Raw genomic sequence first — 18,930 nt, forward strand, 5'->3', positions numbered from 1 at the left:
TCCATCCTGTGTGCTGGGGACAATAAATATGATTGTTCTCCTTCTGAGGATAAGAAGATTGCAACTCAAGAAGACACATAGTAGTCTATAACAGAGTCAAGACCAGAACCCAGTTTTCCCAATTCCCTCATCACCACTGTTTCCACCATGCCACCTGGCTTGTCTAGTGCCTTCCATCAGTGAAGTGGAAAACAAGCACGAGATACCACAATTTAAAAAACAGCCTGTTAAAAATAATTACATATTTCGTAGGAAGTGAAATACTCAAATCTCTCTGTCCCTTCTCCCGCTAGCAATTTAAACATTAAACTGAGCTCTCTGGTTTTGCACAAATCTGTAGCAATTAAAACTGCGCACTGTTAAGTTACTATTTTTCTAACAAATGTATCCTGCTCAAATTGAAACAAAAATTTAAATACATGAAATGGAAGGGAAAAAACTCTCTGCAGTCCTCCCTTATTTCCGGACCGCATTTATCTCTATTTTCATGATTGAGTTTCTCAAGCCAGGGGCACATGGCCAAAGACTATTTGAAAAGGTAAGTATGCCGAAGAACACCTAGCAGGCTAGTGGGTGGACCGCGCAGCATTCCAGGGAACGGATGACTGAGTTCCAGACTTGGTCCCCTCCGGGCTCCATCCCCGTGTTGCCCGAAACTTGCGGTGGTTTCCTTCAATGCAAAATGATGGGTCTGGGTCAGTGCACAGAGATGAATTTAAACGTGTGATCATACTCACGCTCTGCATATTTAAATCCATAAATACAAATTTAAGACAATACAAGTATACATCATCATGTTGACTCGTCAAAAGTCGCGTCGTCCTCCCTGTCCCTGAGACTGGGGCCCTTGGTTGGCCGCCCCGGGCCAGACTGGGAGAGCGGGGCAGAAGCCAGCGGGCGGACTGACAACCAACGAAGGGCCAGCCCTAGGGAAATGACCCCGCGCCCCCGCGGCCCCATCCGTTTCCAACTCCTGGCTGCCCCGCGCCCAGCCCTGCTTTCCGCCGGCCCCACCACCTGCTCCCGCCAGCCAATGGGACGCGTGGGGGCGGAGGGGGCGGTGGGGGCGGAGGGGGCGGGGTAATGCTACAAAAGGCCGCGGGCCGCGCGCCCAGACACTCCGCTGCGGGCGCGCTCTCGGGAGGCACAGGGAGACGCTGCCGAGCGCTGGGCACTATCGGCTCGTGGATCAGCTGGGCGTGGGGCGATGCTGCGGGTGCGGTGTCTGCGCGGTGGAAGCCGCGGTGCCGAAGCGCTGCACTACATCGGGTCACGGGTGCGTGCGCTGCCGCCTCCTCCTCGTCCGGCGGCCGCGCGCTCTTCCCCTCTCCTTCCCTCGCTTTCCCCTGGCAGCATTGCACGACAGTGTCCCTTCTGGGTCCCCCTGGAAGCTTGGTTTCAAGAGCTTTTGCGTGATTCCGGGAGCGTGGCGGTGTCCCTGGGGAAGGGGGCGTGCGTCGGGCCACACCCCGTGGGTACAGCGGATCGCTGCGCACCTCCGGCCGTTGTGGAAGTCAGCGCAAGGGGCTCCGCCCTCCCTAGTGGGACCTCGGCTCGCTCCGCGGGGCTTCCAGCCTGAGTGAGGGAGTTGGGGCGACAAGCAACACCTCTTAGTGAAAGATTGGCTTTAAGGGGGCTCTTGCCCTGGGAGGGCAGAGAGTTGGGCATGAGTGTAGGGTGGATGGACGGGAGAAGGGACAAAGTAGGTGACAGGGACGGAGAAGGAGCGAGCAGGCCCACTCCTAGTGTAACATGGAGTCCTGAGTCACGAGGGGTGTTGGAGCGAGCTCGGTCTGTACCCAGATTTCTGCCTGGTCCCGCCCTCCGTTTCCCGGGTTTGTAAGCAGGCGCCTGCAGATCCTCCCTAGCTCCCGAGACTGGAATAGCCGGGCAGTTTGGCTCCCCCACACACCCCTCCGCAACTGGTTTCAGAACAGCTGTCACTCCCTCTGGTTTTGGTCTCTACCCTCGCGCCCCTCCTGCCACCTTAAGGCTTTTAACAGGGTAGGATAGAGATGGCGGGGGCGGGGTGTGAGGAGGATGTTGAGGTCTGCCCAGTGCATGAGGGACTCGCCTTACTCTAGAGTTTATAGGCCCTACATTTTTAGAAGGCTTATCGGAAGTTCTTAGATCTCCTTTCCAGGGCTTTTAAATTTGTACTTGGATTAGTTAATTCTTATTTTGCCTGGGGTACTGTGGACCTTCTGTAACTTGGCATAATCCAAGTGCCAAAGAATGTGAAGCGTGTGTCGGCGATGAAAAAAATTTTGGTTTGAAGCTGATTGTTCTGAGAGATAAAAGCCCTTTACAAATGTTCTATGTTTTCATTGGGAGGAAGGAGGGGGACCCTAATACTGGTAACCTTTGATATTGAGGGGAAAGGAGGCTCCCTCCCCCAGCTGGACTTGGCAGGGAGTCGGGGGCTGCTTTCTGTGGTTTTCTGGGAAGAGGATGACCCAATGTATGCAGAAGAGTTGCTTAAAGTTTGATTGAAGAAAACCATTTTGAGATATAAATGGGGGTGTATGGTCTTTGGGGATAAAATCTTCTGAGGAGTTTTAAAGAGCTCCACCAGTTGACACAAGAGATAAAAAGATAATTTATAAATACATTGGAAGGTAAAAATCTGCTATAACCCCACTACCCACTTATACACTACCACCTCGGTTTACATTCTCCTAAAAGATTGAAATGTTATCCTGGGTTTTCATCCCAACTCTGCTTCCCCTGCGCCCAAGTACTTTACAAGAATACGTAATAATCTTTTCTTTGTTCTTGGAAGCTTGGAAGAACTGTAACAGGATGGGTGCAGCGAACTTTCCAGAGCACCCAGGCAGCTACAGCTTCCTCCGGGAATTCATGTGCAGCTGATGACAAGGCCACTGATCCTCTGCCCAAGGACTGCCCTGTCTCCTCTTACAACGAATGGGACCCCTTAGAGGAAGTGATAGTGGGTCGAGCTGAAAATGCCTGTGTCCCACCATTCACTGTGGAGGTGAAGGTAAAGCACGTCTTTCACGTGTCTGAAGTGGGTTGATTCCTCACCATCTGCAGTCTGGCTTCTGCTCTCACTCTCCCCTGTAACTGCGTTCATGTTAGCTTACTCAGAACCACCCAAATCCAGCTGGTGATGTTAAGTGAGCTGTCTTGGCACCTCTGCAGTATTTGACACTACTTACACCAGTGATTATTCCCTCCTTCAGGTTCAGAGAGACCACCTTTTCTGGAGATATTCATTCTTTCACTACTCCTCACAGCTTCCTTCACTGTCTGTAATGTGGTGGGGGTTGAATAGAATTTCCCTTTTATTCTCACAGCTTCAGCCCCCTCCCATTCCACTCTAGTCCAGATGGACATGTTAAATTCTTCACTGGATATTGCCACTGTACCCCTAATGTTACACATTTGAGTTCAACTGCACTGCTCCGCTAAATTGGGCCCTTCGTCCTTCTTTCCAGTTTTTGGCCTTTCTACTTATTCAAGCCAAAACATCAAAGAATCATCTTTTATTTCTCCTTCAGTCACATCCTCCACATCCATGCTCCGAGATCTAACAAGTCTCCTGTCAAAATGAACCTTGCCTCCATCCCTCTGCTACTGCCTGACGTCAGGATCTCATCCACTGCCTGCACTATAGCAGTTGACTCCTAACTAGTCTCCCCTATTTGCTAAACTCTCCATACCACCACCAGCTACAACCAGTGATTTCTTAAAACAAAATTCAATGTTGTTACTCGTCTGCTCCTAGCAACCCTCTATTTCACTAGGCTCTCACCTCTACTATTTCACCCAGTTTTCAGCAGACTTTATAAGATGACCACATAAACAGCCAAACCAGACTGCCTTGGTTCTTTGCTCCCACCCAGGGCTCTCCCACCTACCTTCCCACACCCCTCTTGTCTGCAATTTAAACCTTCCCCTCTTCCTACTGCCTACTTCCAGAGGCACCTCCCACAAAGCCTTCCAGGATTTCCCTGTCAACAAGTTATATCTTCCTTTTCTTCTTATTTTTTTTCTTTTTTGGCTGCCCTGTGGTGTATGGAGTTTCTGGGCCAAGGGTCAGATCTGAGCCGCAGTTGTGACCAACACCACAGCTGTGGCAATGCCAGATCCTTAACCCACTGGGCGGGGCCAGGGATCGAACCTGCATCCCAGCACTCCAGAGATACCACTGTTCCTGTGGCACCATAGCCGTTTTAAAAAAAACTTCCTTTTAAAAAAACTCTTAGTGCTCTTTAGCTATAATATTTTTATGACCAGAGCCTCTGTAGGCTAGTGATCAGGTTTTATATTGTGTAAGGGTTCCATCCACACTGCAGACATAGCCTACATTTCTATTAATAATGGGTTACAAATATATCTTCAGTGTGCTTAAATTCTTCCTGAATATTAATATTTTTATTTGTAATGTGGGTTGAGGAACTGAATTCTGTTACATCTCTGTCATCATCATCAGAAGTGTTACATACCTTGTATCTGGGCTGCAGAGTTATTAGCACAAAAGAATTTGCTTTTTATCTGGAAAGATAGGCTATTTACGCTATTTACCTAGAAACGTAGAAATGAAGACTAATACGAAGTATCTTATGACTATCAATTGGCAAGGCAGTTGAACTGAAGTGCCAGGAGAGCTAAGCGGAAAGCAGTGACCAAATGCTGTATAGTTAGGAAGTTTTCTCAAAGAAAATGAGACTTAGACCATAAAGACAGGATAACAGAAAAAGCAACAACTTCTAATTGTTCGCAACTACTTTTGGTTCTGATATTTGAGATTTCATGAACAAATTAATATACATACTATCCACATTTTTTAAAAGACATGACCTTTTTAAAGCTTTTTCTTGAAAAAAGTCCCATTCCTTAACCATTTTAATTGGGTGAAATTAAATTTCAAACTCAGGCAATAGTTATACCCTTCTATTTGTCTTTAGAATAACTTTTATACCACATGATCTTATGGAATCAGAATTCTAAGACATTATTTTGAGTTTTTTGTCACATGATTTATGACTTCAGATTTTTTTCATTTCATGGACTTGTGGAAAATGTGCCAGGCTAAAGTCAGGAGATCACTCAGATTGAATTAGGTATCTGATAAAAGCTTAGTAGCTAATCTCAGTTAATCAGCGGTTTGACATTGAGTCTACAAATTTCTGGGCCTCAGTAAAATAAAGATATTAAGAAGTGTGCTATCTACTTAATGAGGTTAAATAGAAAGGTAAAAGGTTACATGTCAAGTACTTCAAAGGACGAAACCACAACTCATTACAATTGTATGGATACAGTTTGCCAATTCCATAGAAAAGTCCACTGAGGGTGTAATGATTGTAGATAATAGTAGCATTAGCACTATTGCTTTCATTCATTTAGTTATTTCTGCCTTTGCCACAGACGAAACTAGATGTTGCAGGAGAGGAAATTAGGTCTAAGACACACATGGCCCCTAGAAGGCAAGGTCTTACCTTTAAGTTGGAGAAAAATAGCACAGATTTATTGATCGGTTTGGGGCCAATGAAAGATAAAATAAAATAGTAAACTGTTTATAGGCAACTAGAGCATAAGATATGTTGGAAGATAAAAGTGCTTGAGAAATTTTATGCGAGTGAGAAACAGCGGTCAGGCAATACGATTTTTTAAAGCTATATGGCATTGTATTCTGCAAAACAGTGAGTGCTTTCCATCAAATATGAGCTTTTTGCTTTACTTTTGTCTTTTTTTCTTAATAAGGCCCTTGATAAAGGACCTTTTATAAGAGCCAAAGTTTTTTTTAACTTTTTTTATTACTCAATGAATTTATTACATTTATAGTTATACAATGATCATCACAATCCAATTTTATAGGATTTCCATCCCACAATCCCAGCGCATCCTCCCATATAAGAGACAAAGTTGATCAGGGTTAATTTAAGTTTGCAGCTGGATAAATAATAAGTTCCTGTTGAGATTTCCTAACCTTCCAAAGACAGTATTTAAATTTCACTTGGCAAACATACCCTGAAGAATTTTAGGCTCTGAAAAACTATCAAGTTTCTAGGAATGCAGCCACATCTCTGCAAGACATTATTAAAAACATCACATGCTAAACATTTAATACAGTTTTTTTTTTAAATCTTGAAGATACTTGGTAAATGATTGCTAACTCATTTCACAGGGTCATAAAGGAAGTGTAAATAATTTCTAACTATCTCTTGGAAAATGTAGTGTGGTCTGATCACTTAGACTTTGTCCAACCTTAGCCAGAGTATGACCTATATGAGAGCATTCACACTTGTTCAAATAACTTTTTTCTCCCAGGAAAGTTTACTTCATATTTGTAAAGCAGGCTCCACTCTGCACAAATAGTCACACGGGATATTTTGGACTGTGTCCAGCGAGACAGCGTGGCTGTGTATCTGTTGGAGCCCAGTGTTAAATTTTCAAAGGCTTCTTGTCCCCTCGTGGACTGTAAGAGATGTGCCTGGCATGAGAAGGAGGAAGTGGTGAATGGAGGAGTAGTACCAGGATGTGTCTGAGAGGAATATAAAGAGTCATTATTATCCTCTGGTTGCTGCTGCAGGACTTCCTAGGAGTGGAAAACAGCAGAATGCTTTTATTTCATTCTGTTTTTTAGAAGAGTGGATTGATCTTCACAAGTACTCACATTTTTAATACTATAACATTTTCCATGGACCAGGAATTGAGCTTATTGTTTCCCTATTGATCCTCAAAACTAAAGCAACCCACTGATCATTTAGACAGGGGTTGGCAAATTTTTTCTGTACAAGGCCAGATAATAAATGTTTCAGGCTCTGCAGACCATAGGTCTCTGTCACAACCACTCCACTCTCAACTCTGCCACTGCAGTGCAAAACCCCCTCAGACAATATGTAGACAAATGAGTGTGTTTCCATAAAACTATTTACAAAAACAGGCAGCAGGCCAGATTTGGCCCATGGACTTTAATTTGCCAGCCAGTTTTAAAGCTTCACTGGCATCCTTCCTTTTTGCTGAATACCTGTTTTTCAGATTCTTATTCCATCTCCAGCAGGCTCAGCTCCAGCCTAATTGATGTGAACGTAGATACTGAACTAATGAGAGGCAGTCTGCTTGATGTTTATCAGGCTGAGCTGAAAGGAGAAGTAGAGACAGAAAATCTGGAAAAGTCACTATCTTTGACATTAAAGAGTTAGACATCCAGACAGTCTATCTCATTACCCATTTTCCCCTTCTTTATGTCACTCACTACTGTCTGAAACTTATTTGTGATGGACACCTTATCAGACATGATCAAGACTAGTGGTTGGTCACCAATGATATAGGTAAACATTTTTCATATATATATATATATATATATATATATATAAATGTAGATTGCTTTCATATATATATATATATATAAATGTAGATTGCTTTGCCAATCTTTTGATGAAGGTCCAAGACTCTTTCTGAGCTTTTGGATCTTCTGTTTGGAATTCTGCTTTTCTCTCTTGATTTTTTTTTTGGTCTTTTTAGGGCTGCACCCACAGCATATGGGAGTTCCCGGGCTAGGGGTCGAATTGGAGCTTTAGCTGTTAGCCTACACCACAGCCACAGCAACACCAAATCTGAGCCACGTCTGTGACCTACACCATAGCTCATGGCAATGCCGGATTCTTAACCCACTGAGTGAGGCCGGGGATCAAACCTGTGTCCTCATGGTTCCTAGTCAGATTCGCTTCCACTGAGCCACGATGGGAACTTCTCTCTTGATAAATTATATCCGTACGCATCACTTATATTTCCCAACATATTTCTTTAATTTGACTGAGAATTTTGTGTGCAAAACAATCTGAATGAAGAATCCTTCTAGATTTTTATACTTTTGAAAACTAGTATTTTACAGTTGTTGTACCTACCCTAAATCAGTAGCGATTTTTAGCTAATTGACCCTTTTAAAGCATTCAGCTGCTTTCTGTTCAGTTGTCTTTTTTTTTTTTTTTTTTTTTTTTTTTTTTTTGGCCTGAGTTTCCTGGGGCCAGAGATCAAACCTTCACCACAGTAGCAACTCAAGCTGCTGCAGTGACAATGCCAGATCCTTAACCTGCTGTGTCACCAAGGACTCCGGGCTATATGCATTTTAAAAGACAACCTTGTGATGCAGTGGGTTAAAGGTCCAGCATCGTCACTGTAGCAGCTCGGGTTGCTGCTGTGGTACGGGTTTGATCCTTGGCCAGGGAACTTCCACATGCTGTGGGCATAGCCAAGAAGAAAAAAAAAAAAATGCATATAACCCTTGGACACTTTCTAAATGTTAAACTTTTTTCCAGCTACTTAAAAATTAGTACATTTGCTTATGAGACCACTTCCTTTATGGCAGAAGGACTTGAGGCAATATGAGAGCTCAGATGGATTAGAGAGGAGAGCAGTGGTAGGGTGAGACATGTTGGTAGGAAAGCGTAAGAAGCACCAAGGGCAGACTTGCGCTGCTGCACAATTTTGCCAAGTGGTGATTCTTTTGAATGAGAAAATAGTAATGGGTTTTTAAGAGAACAAAGCATGTTTGAGGGTATGTCTCTAACTTTTAAGGGAATAGTGTCCTATTTTCCTAAGGAGTATCTTGAAGTGCTGTTTTTAAGGCAGAATTATAGAAGGCATGGCTAGCTCATGGTTTAATCTTAGTATGGCTGTGCTTTTATTCACTTAAGCTATTCTGTTTGTTCTATTTGATTTCACTGAGACTAACAGCAGCACCCATGTCCTGTTTTGCCTCTGAAGCATGTAAAAACTGGCCCAAAAGAAGCATTCAGGGCCTTGTGAGGGGTGACATGTTACGAGTGGAGGTGTATGAGATCTCAGGCACATGAGATCTCAGACAGAAGGAAAAAAGGGTCCCCAAACATCCAGAGAATTTAGAGATCGTCATTCAACCCATAGTTAGTATCTTCCCAGAGAGTCAGTATGCTTGGTTCTGGGGATCAACACTGGGTCAGATGTAGTCTCAGTCTCAGTTCTGCTAAACAGTACAAATTACTGTTCACCACCTATGAACCTAGAGTTGTATTTCTTTCCTATAAGTATTTAACTTACTTTCTTCTGATTCTAGGCCAACACATATGAAAAGTACTGGCCTTTTTACCAGAAGTATGGGGGCCATTATTTTCCCAAAGATCATTTGAAAAAGGCTGTTGCCGAAATTGAAGAAATGTGCAATATTTTAAAAATGGAAGGCGTGACAGTGAGGAGGCCTGACCCCATTGACTGGTCAGTGAAGTATAAAACTCCTGATTTTGAGTCTACGGGTAAGTGATGTTGGATACTTAAACTGCTAGTGTCTTGCTTTTTATTTCTCTCCTAAAGTATAAAGAGAACACTCTGAAAATTTCTCAGAGATTGCTTTTGTTTTAATAACCCTTCAAAACTTTAAAGGTTACATAGGAACAGCCTGGTTCTTTTGGATAGGATTAAGAGGTACATGTTCTAAAATCCACTGTAAATCTAGAATCTTGAAAGAAGCAGTTTTTCTGAACTTGATGGACATTTCCTTATATAAGAACAGTGGATTCCATTTAATTTTTCTCAACAACAAAAGTTAAAAGGGAAACAGAAACATTCCCATTTTATATTTAATCGACATTGCTATAGGACTGTTCTTGTGCCTGAGTTCACTGTGTTCTAATTTACATTTGTATAAGTGCTCCTTGGACCAATTTTTATCTTGTGAGACTGAAATTCTCTGAAAAACTCTGTTAGGAGTTAAAAAAGGTGAAAACTTGGTTCAAGATCTCTTTGAACAGGCACCTCATTGCTTCTTTTTTTTCTTTCTTCTTTTTTTTGCTTTGCTTCATCCCCACACAGAATTCATATTAACAATCTAGTTATGTACCACTTAATATTTTTTCATTTGCATATAATTATATACATACACAATACGGGTTTTCTGAATTTTTTTTTTTTTTGCTTTTTTTTGCAGGGGGCACACCCGTGTCCTGTGGAGGTTCCCAGGCTAGGGGTCTAATGGAAGCTACAGCTGCTGGCCTATGCCAGAGCCATGGCAACGCCAGATCTGAGCTGCATCTGCGACCTACACCATGGCTCATGGCAACACCAGATCCTTAACCCACTGAGCGAGACCAGGGATCGAACCCACAACCTCATGGTTCTGATCAGATTCATTTCCGTTGCGCCACACCGGGAACTCCATTTTCTGAAATTTTTATTTTCTTTTTTAACGAAAGAGTGGGATCATATTAGATAGACTCTGCTATCTTGGAAATTAGCATCACTGAGGTTGCTGTGGCACTTTGTGGCCTGACAGGTTTATATGGTGCGATGCCTCGAGACATCCTGATCGTTGTGGGAAATGAGATTATCGAGGCTCCAATGGCCTGGCGCGCTCGATTCTTTGAGTACCGCGCATACAGATCGATTATCAAAGACTACTTCCGCCGTGGGGCCAAGTGGACAACGGCTCCTAAGCCCACAATGGCTGATGAGCTTTATGACCAAGTAAGTCTCCAATTATAGGTGAGTAATTAGTAATTTTTCTGATAGAGAAATTGAGATAGAGATTCTCGGATACCTTGTTTATGTACATCAGAAACTGAGAACATCGCCTTTTAAAAACATGATTGTTTCATGATGAAAATGAGAGTAAATGATATCATGATGATAATAGTAATAATAATAAGAGCTAACACTCATTGGCGCATACCCTGTTCCAGGTCTTGAGCTAAAGCACTTCATTTACATCCTCAGTTGTGTATATTCTTCACAGCAAGCCCCTGAGGGAATAGCATCATTCCATTACAGGGAGGAAAACTTGCCTAAAAACACACAGCCATTCACTGATGGAGACAGAAGAGTCACTAGGCTGAACTCCATTCTCTTCTTCTAGAAAAAGAATCTGGTATACAAGCCATATTCACAGGAAAAGGAAGTATATGTCCCTTATTAGGTCACTTACTGTTTGATTATTTATAGAAAGAATCAAAAAATCAAAATTTCTTCTAGGGGGTTAAAGACAGAAGTCAGTAATGAATCTGTTCCACCACTCCCTGTCAAATTTGGGAGGGGGTGGATGGGATTTCATTTTATGGTGTGAGTTAGGCTCTGGACCAAATTCCTTTTCTAGAAGAACAGAATGCCTTCATCCTGCTGACTTTCGGTGCTGTGGGTAACTGTATAAAATAACGTATGGCACATGGAATATTTTCAGAATCGGCACTGCCTCTGGACCCCTTACTTCCAAGTATCAGGGGCCTGCTGTCGTGCCTACTTTTTAACTTTTGCTTGTCAGTTTGCTTTATTTCAGTTTGGTTAGCATGGACCTACATCTTCTCCATGCATGTGTTAGCCTACAACAGGGTAGTAGTGTTTGGAGAAATGATGATGTCGACCTAATATTCTTAGTACTGAAGGCAGTAGCAGTCATTTCCTCATGAACCAATGCACTGTGGGTGTTCGTTCTTGTCCCAATCAGGATTACCCCATCTATTCTGTAGAAGACAGACACAAATTGGCTGCTCAGGGAAAATTTGTGACGACTGAGTTCGAGCCATGCTTTGATGCTGCTGACTTCATTCGAGCTGGAAGAGATATCTTTGCACAGAGAAGCCAGGTTGATAAAGCCCGCTTCGGAAATTTCTCACTTTATTATTATATTTTAAATTTCCAAATTAAAATATTTTCATCCTATTTTTAGTTATCTAAACATAAAACCAAATTTTAATCCAGTTACATCTTCCTTTTATTTTCAGGTTACAAACTACATGGGCATTGAATGGATGCGTAAGCATCTCGCTCCTGACTACCGAGTGCACATCATCTCCTTTAAAGACCCCAATCCAATGCACATTGATGCCACCTTCAATATCATTGGGCCTGGTCTTGTACTTTCCAACCCTGACCGACCCTGTCACCAGGTAGGGCAGTCCTTAGGATTCTGGAAAAGCAATAGAGTCTGGCAATGGAAGGTATTGCCACTTTTATTTTAAACACTTCCATGACTCTTAACGGTTCTAAGTGACAGTTCAGCAGTGCTCAACATGATTATGGTCAAACATTGGATTGCTGATGTTATATTACTACCAGATGTCCAATACTCAGAAATATCCACAGTAGCCGTGATAATTAGCATATGTCAGCAGACTTTGACTTTGGCTGCTTGTTGCTGTCAGAGCCTCAAGTTTGTGTGTATGTGTGTGTTTTTATCAAACAGAGTGGTAGTATCTCATAACTTGCAGCCAAGCTTCCTCAGCAGCTGAATTGCAAACAAGATGATCTCTGCCTATCTGGGGGAACACCACTGAGTAGTGGGTGTCTTCTTCCCTCTCCAGTGGGTCAGGGCCCCTTTGGCCAGCCCCACCCTGCAGGGAGAAACAGAGCCGCTGCCCCCCAGCAGGTCTGTTCCCCCTGCAGCCTCCTCCTTCTGCCCGCTGCCCCCTACTTCCAGTTGGGCGGTGAGTGATTTTGTGTTCTTTGCTAGGCTGCAGTACACCATTGCAAAAATCACAATTTTACTCTATTACTGTTCATTTCTATTCCATATATTTAGATCTAGTGACCAATATGACTTTCATTTCTTTTAAATATAATTCAGGGATCTACTAAGTAAAGTTTGTGAACCCAGGGATGGCTGGGTTATCACAGGTCTCTAAGGACAGTTCTGGTGCTTTGGGAGTATATGCCTACCATGTGCCTTTATACTCCAGTCACAGATGCAAAGTGATTGACGATGAAGTAGATGGACTATGGGTTTGATGTAGTCATGGTTTTGTTTTCTTATAACTAAACAGGAAACATTTTCATTTTCCTTAGTGTCTTTGGTATTTTAAAATCTCTGAAATCTGTGGAAACTGCAAGAAAAAAATACATATATATTTTGCTTTTGCTTTTTAGGGCTGTACCCTTGTCAGTTGTATCATTTGCAATTATTTTCTCCCATTCCATAGGTTGTCTTATTCTTTTTATGGTTTCCTTTGCTGTGCAAAATTTATAAGTTTGGTTAGGTCCCGTTGGTTTATTTTTGTTTTTATTTATTTTCTTTTTTTTTGTCCTTTGTCTTTTTGGGCTGCACCCATGCCATGTGGAGGTTCCCAGGCTAGGGGTCTGATCGGAGCTACAGCTGCCGGCCTACAGCACAGCCACAGCAACTCGGGATCTGAGCCTTGTCTGCTACCTACACCATGGCTCATGGCAACACCAGATCCTTAACCCACTGAGTGAGGCCCGGAATCAAACCCACACCCTCATGGATCCTAGTTGAATTCATTAACCGCTGAGCCACGAAGGGAACTCCTCGCCAGAATATTTTTAAAAGCTTTAACATTCCTGTTACTTTTTAACTTTAATCTGGCATTCTAAGGATTCTGTGAACATTTTAATTGTAATTCAGACAAACATCATCCCAGTGTTTTAGATTTTAATTTTGATAGTTGAGAAGCCAGCTGCTCAAAAAGAATGATTAATCATACCGGCTGTCAGAGACTGCAAATGACAAGAGTTTCTATAGGTTTAAGCCTCTTGGGATTTGGGGTTTTTTTTGTTTTGTTTTGTTTTTTTGCTCTTGCAGATTGATCTTTTCAAGAAAGCAGGATGGACCATAGTTACTCCTCCAATACCAGTTATCCCAGATGGTATGTTTACTTTTATATACTCGTAGCCTAAAATGATTACCTCAGTGCCAAGAGTCTTTCACCTGTAGACAGCAGCCTGCATGTTAGCAGTTAGAGGGTTTCCCCAGGAAGGAGTAAACTGGTGCTTGGGACAAGGGGTATGAGAACAAGCCTGGACCTGTATTCACACCTCTCCTTCCATAGAAAATGGGAGTGAAAAGACAGGAAAAGTCAGTATAAAACAACATCAGAGAAGGCAAAATCTGGTTTTTTAAAGAAAACAGGATGAGATCCAAGTGTGTAATGAGTATAGATTGTCTTATTTATAAACAGTCTTAAGAGTAAAGTCTCACATGGAAAGCGCACTATTGAAAGAACTGAACTGTCACTGGAATATTCTTCACTTCTGAATCCTTGTTTTAAATAAAAATGAGAGCAGACATGATTTAACAGTTGATGCTATTTTTAGATCACCCACTGTGGATGTCGTCCAAGTGGCTTTCCATGAATGTCTTAATGCTGGACGAAAAGCGTGTTATGGTGGATGCCAACGAGGTCCCGATCCAAAAGATGTTTGAAAAGCTGGGTATGTACTATAAGTGAAACACTCTGCCACATATGACAATATTAAATGACATGCTAGGTCTGATGTATGATTTATCCAATTCAATTTCTGTTCCTTTAAGAAGTACCAAGTTATTATTTTGTAGAGGGACAGTATATTTATTTTCAACAGTCATAACCTCAGAAGGTTGGAGATGCAGCCAGGCTCCTCAGACACCCCCTTAGCAATAAGTTTATCAGTATTCTGTGACTTATCTAACCTGGTACCCATGTGTAGACAACTACCCCTTTGTGAATGAACACAGATGATTCAATCCTTCCCCAAATAAGAAATGTATGGATCCTTTGTCATTTCATATTTTAAAGGACATACAACGTTTCAGATACAAAAGTGACTTTTATATGTGAAAAGCACAGTGAACAAAGTAATAAAATACAGTAGAAATTACAATCAGTACATAATTTAGCTTTGAACTAAAAAGCAGAACTGGTTATTACTGGGGTGGAAGTTTGTTTATCCTGATAGTCAAAATTTAGACTAGTTATTCTCAACTGAGAAGTATGGGAAGAAAGACTTTTCATACAGCTGTTTTTAGGATACAGAAGTATCTTTATCATTTTCCTTGACATATCCTAAGTGTCGGATAAAGTCAAGCAGTACACTTGTTGAGGTCAAGTCATGTTTAGATGTATGTCTTGTATTTCAGGTATGCTACCCAGAAGATATTGTTTGCCCCTTTGAAATATCCCTCCTCAATGTAGTGTCAGCCTAAAAGGATTAGCCTATATAGTTTTAGACTGAGGCCAATTTAATGATTTTATTCCCAATGCTATGCCATTTTTTTTTTTTTTGGCTTTTGTTCAGTAACCCAATTGCTGCGTTCAGTTTTCCTTGTCCATTAAGATTTTATTATTTCTCAGCTTAACATATTATTAAGTACTAAATATTTGATTTATAATTTTATTTTTAATAAAGTCTTTTTGGACCCAGGGAACCTGTTAAAGCAAAATGAATTCTCTCCAGTTAAGTGTTAACATGGCTCTAGCCATCTGACTAAGATAGATATGTCTTTCAAATATCAGGAAAAATATGCTCATGTTCAAAAGCCCACCCCCCGGGGGAGTTCCCCTTGTAGAGCAGGGAAAACGAATCTGACCAGGAACCATGAGGTTGCAGGTTTGATCCCTGGCCTCGCTTAGTGGGTTAAGGATCTGATGTTGCAGTCACAGCTCGGATCCTGCATTGCTGTGGCTCTGGCGCAGGCCAGTAGCTATAGCTCCAATTCAACCCCTAGCTTGGGAAGCTCCATATGTCACAGGTGTGGCCCAAAGCAAAAAGCAAAAAGCAAAAAATAATAATAATAAATATATATATATATATATAAACAAAAAACAAATAAAATAAAAGCCCGCCCCTGGAGTTCTTTTGTGGTGCAATGGGTTAAAGATCCAGTGTTGTCACTGCAGTGACTTGGATCACTGCTGTGGCTCGAGTTCAGTCCTTGGCCTGGGAATTTAGACATGCCTCAGGCATAGCCAAGAAGAAAAAGAAAAAAGAAAAGCCCACTCCTTAACCTGTGTCCAAACTCTATTTTTTACTATTCAAAGCCCTGCTGAGTCTTACTTTCTCAGGAAAGGCTTTCTGGATGACTCATGCTGCCTTTCTGACGATACCAGTGGACCCTTTAACAACTCTGCAGCTTAGCTTTCCCCTCAAAATAATGAATTCCTGGAGAGAAGAGAATAGATTTTGTTTTTATTTCTTTTTTTTTTCATTAAAGTATAGTTGATTTATAATGTTGTGCCAATTTCTGCTGTACAGATTTTGATTCTAAAACCCCATTGTGGGACGTTACCGTTGTGGTGCAGCAGGATCGAATCCAGTTAGTGTCCATAAGAATGCAGGTTCAGTCCCTGGGCTCACTCCGTGGGTTAAGGATCTGGCATTGCCATGAGAAGATGTGGCTTGGATCCTATGTTGCTGTGGCTGCAGAGTAGGTCAGCAGCTGTAGTTCTGATTTGACCTGGGAACCTCCATATTCTATGGGTGTGGTCCTAAAAAGAAAACACACACACACACACACACACACAAACACACACACACCTAAAACCCCATTATGACAAACACAACAGATTCTTCCTAAATACCAATGGTTGGCCCATGCACATCATAACCATGTTAATACAAATGGTGCTGGATTAAACCAGTTGCCTGAGTACCTTTGATACCTATCTGACCATACAACCTAGATTTTAAAATACAAGCGCTGTTCCATTTTTTTCCTTAAGGTGGCTTGGTCAAGTTAATTGTGCCAGATAAACTCTGCTTATATGTGAGTAGGTAAAGTCAACTTTTCAGGTTGGCTAAATTATACCTTTCTTAGTAAATTGACATGGTAAAATTAGAAACAGTCTGACAAAGTAGTTACAGCATAATCTGAAAGACCCTGAAATTTTACTGCTTCGATCAGATTTGAACATTTGGCAGATCCATCTGCTCATGCAACCATGCTGACTTGTGAATAGTCAATAGAAGAATATAGACTTTAAAGTCTCTGCCAACTTTCTGGTGAAGGTGTTATAGTAGCAGTGGGGAATAGCTGAGATGAAACCTAATTGGTGAAAATACAATGGAAAGACAGTCCTGTGTTGCGGTGGACTGAAGGGTGAGAACCACCAGATTCCTACCCACTTAGGCTTACTTCTATAGGAGAGTCTTCATGTGAGTCCATCTGACTGGCCGTGTCTCTCTTTCCATGCAGGTATCAGTACCATCAAGATTAGCATTCGTAACGCCAATTCTCTGGGAGGAGGCTTCCACTGCTGGACCTGCGACGTCCGGCGCCGAGGCACCCTGCAGTCCTACTTTGACTGACTGGGCCTGTGGGGGCTTGGGGCTCAGCCTCAAATAAACTTAGGAAGCTTAGGGATAAGGTTCATTCTCCTGCTTTAAAACATGCATGAACTTTAGTGCTTTAAACAATCATATCTTTAATAGGGGTTTTAAGTCTGGTTTATTTTTATCACTTTTCTTGGATAAAAGGAAGATAACTTGTACTAGATCTTACTCTCTACTCCTAAATTTTTTACCGTTTGGCTTCAAGCATAAAAATCTGGTGAATGTCAACCAAAACAAAAAGTACTCATTTAAGTAACTTGGCCACTAATGTATTTAACCATCTACCTCTATTTTTAATTTTCTTTCCAAAAGGCAGCTTGAGATGTTGATCCTAATCTTTTTTTTTCCTTTTTGCTAGACTTGTGAATGTTTGTATCACTTCTTTTTTCTAAATAAAAGACTTAAGATGTACAGAGATCTTAAGTAGAACCAGATAATAGTTTCTTTTTCTAATTAAAATTTTTGGTCATTTTAAATTTTTTGTTTTAAAAAATAACCTAGACTATGCAAACATTTAAGTGAATTTTTTCATGAATGTTTTTAATACTCTCATCTCAACACTGGTGATATTTGCTACTAAAAACCTCTTCATATAACTTACCTCATTTCAAGTGATTGATTTTAATCTTTTTTCTTCTACATCCAAAATTTTCCAGAAATATTTAGTGCAATAGGATATAACCATCAGTTCCCACTCCTAAATTTTGATGTTCAGTATCTAATAGATACATTGCATCTTTGGTCATCTAAGATTTGTTTACAGATGTGCAAGTTATTTAAAGCACAGAACTTTAAAAGCATTAAAAAAAAACTAATGGAGGTAAAACCTACATGCGATGTGAAATAATTTGAATGTTGGATACTGTACGTGTATTTTTATTCTAATAAACTTTTGTGTTACAGAATAGATTTTATTAGAGTTTGGTGTCAGTCTATTTTAAGCATAAGTTAACTGTAGGAATGCAGCTCTTGGGAGAGAGTTTTAATGCTTTGAATTAATCAATATGTTCACCCTCAGTACATAAAAACTTAAACTAAAATGCTTATATTCAGAAATGTTTAACAAAGTCAGATTTTATTTATTAATTCAATCATTCAACAGTACCTGAGTATCTTCTGAACATAAGGAACTAATCCTAGGCCCCAGAAAAGAAAAAAAGTGGGAGGCAGGGTTGGGGGGTGGTGAGAAGGGAATGTTCTTTGAATGGTCATGGGCTTTGACCAAGCCTTTTGTATCCTGGTATCTTTCTTCATCCCCCACAGAAACTCACCTGTCAGTTCTACACTCAGACTTAAACTTATACAATCATGTGAACTGCTGCACGATTAGGGTATATATTCTCAGGTCTAAATACTATTTAATGATCTATTACACACCCCTCCACATTCTCCTCAGTGGCTACCTGCTCTTATCTGATCATATTGTTTCATTTTTCACAGAGAAAACAGAGGCCATCAGGTGTCAGTTCCCTCAGCTTTTCTGCTCCAGTGCCATAGAAGTTTACCTGCATTTGCATACTCTGGTTCAGTTCTTTCTCTCCTTGCCTCTAATAGCTAAGCTTCTAAAGAGAAATGTCAGGTCTTCCTCCCATATCACTCACCTTTACTTCTCAACCCCTCTACAAAGAGGCATTTCTCTCACCGCTGCAGAAAAAGAGGTGAGCCTTCTGACCAGGGCCAATCCACACAAATGTCCTTTGTTCTAATCTTTTCCTCCTCTTGCAGAAACATGATATGTCAATTACCATCTTTCTTCTAACTCCAGCCCGTGAAAGAAAAAACTTTTCCTCTGGCAACTTCATTATGCTTTAGTGCTAAACTGCCAGCATGAGTACATCTACTGTTCCCACTTTATCACCTTCTGTTTACTCCTCAATCTCTTGCTAGGTACTACTG

General features: G+C 41.4%; 1 protein-coding gene across 1 annotated transcript; it reads left to right on the top strand.

The window, feature by feature from the left end:
* GATM (glycine amidinotransferase) lies at positions 1,141-17,878 on the top strand. Its single transcript, NM_001128442.1, is given in 9 exon segments — positions 1,141-1,276; positions 2,783-3,001; positions 9,062-9,257; positions 10,274-10,464; positions 11,438-11,575; positions 11,715-11,879; positions 13,529-13,592; positions 14,041-14,157; positions 16,898-17,878. Coding segments are annotated over 9 exon segments (1,272 nt in total). The 5' UTR covers positions 1,141-1,207; the 3' UTR covers positions 17,011-17,878.

Source organism: Sus scrofa, chromosome 1 (genome assembly GCF_000003025.6).
Source record: "Sus scrofa isolate TJ Tabasco breed Duroc chromosome 1, Sscrofa11.1, whole genome shotgun sequence".
Taxonomy (NCBI): Eukaryota; Metazoa; Chordata; class Mammalia; order Artiodactyla; family Suidae; genus Sus; species Sus scrofa.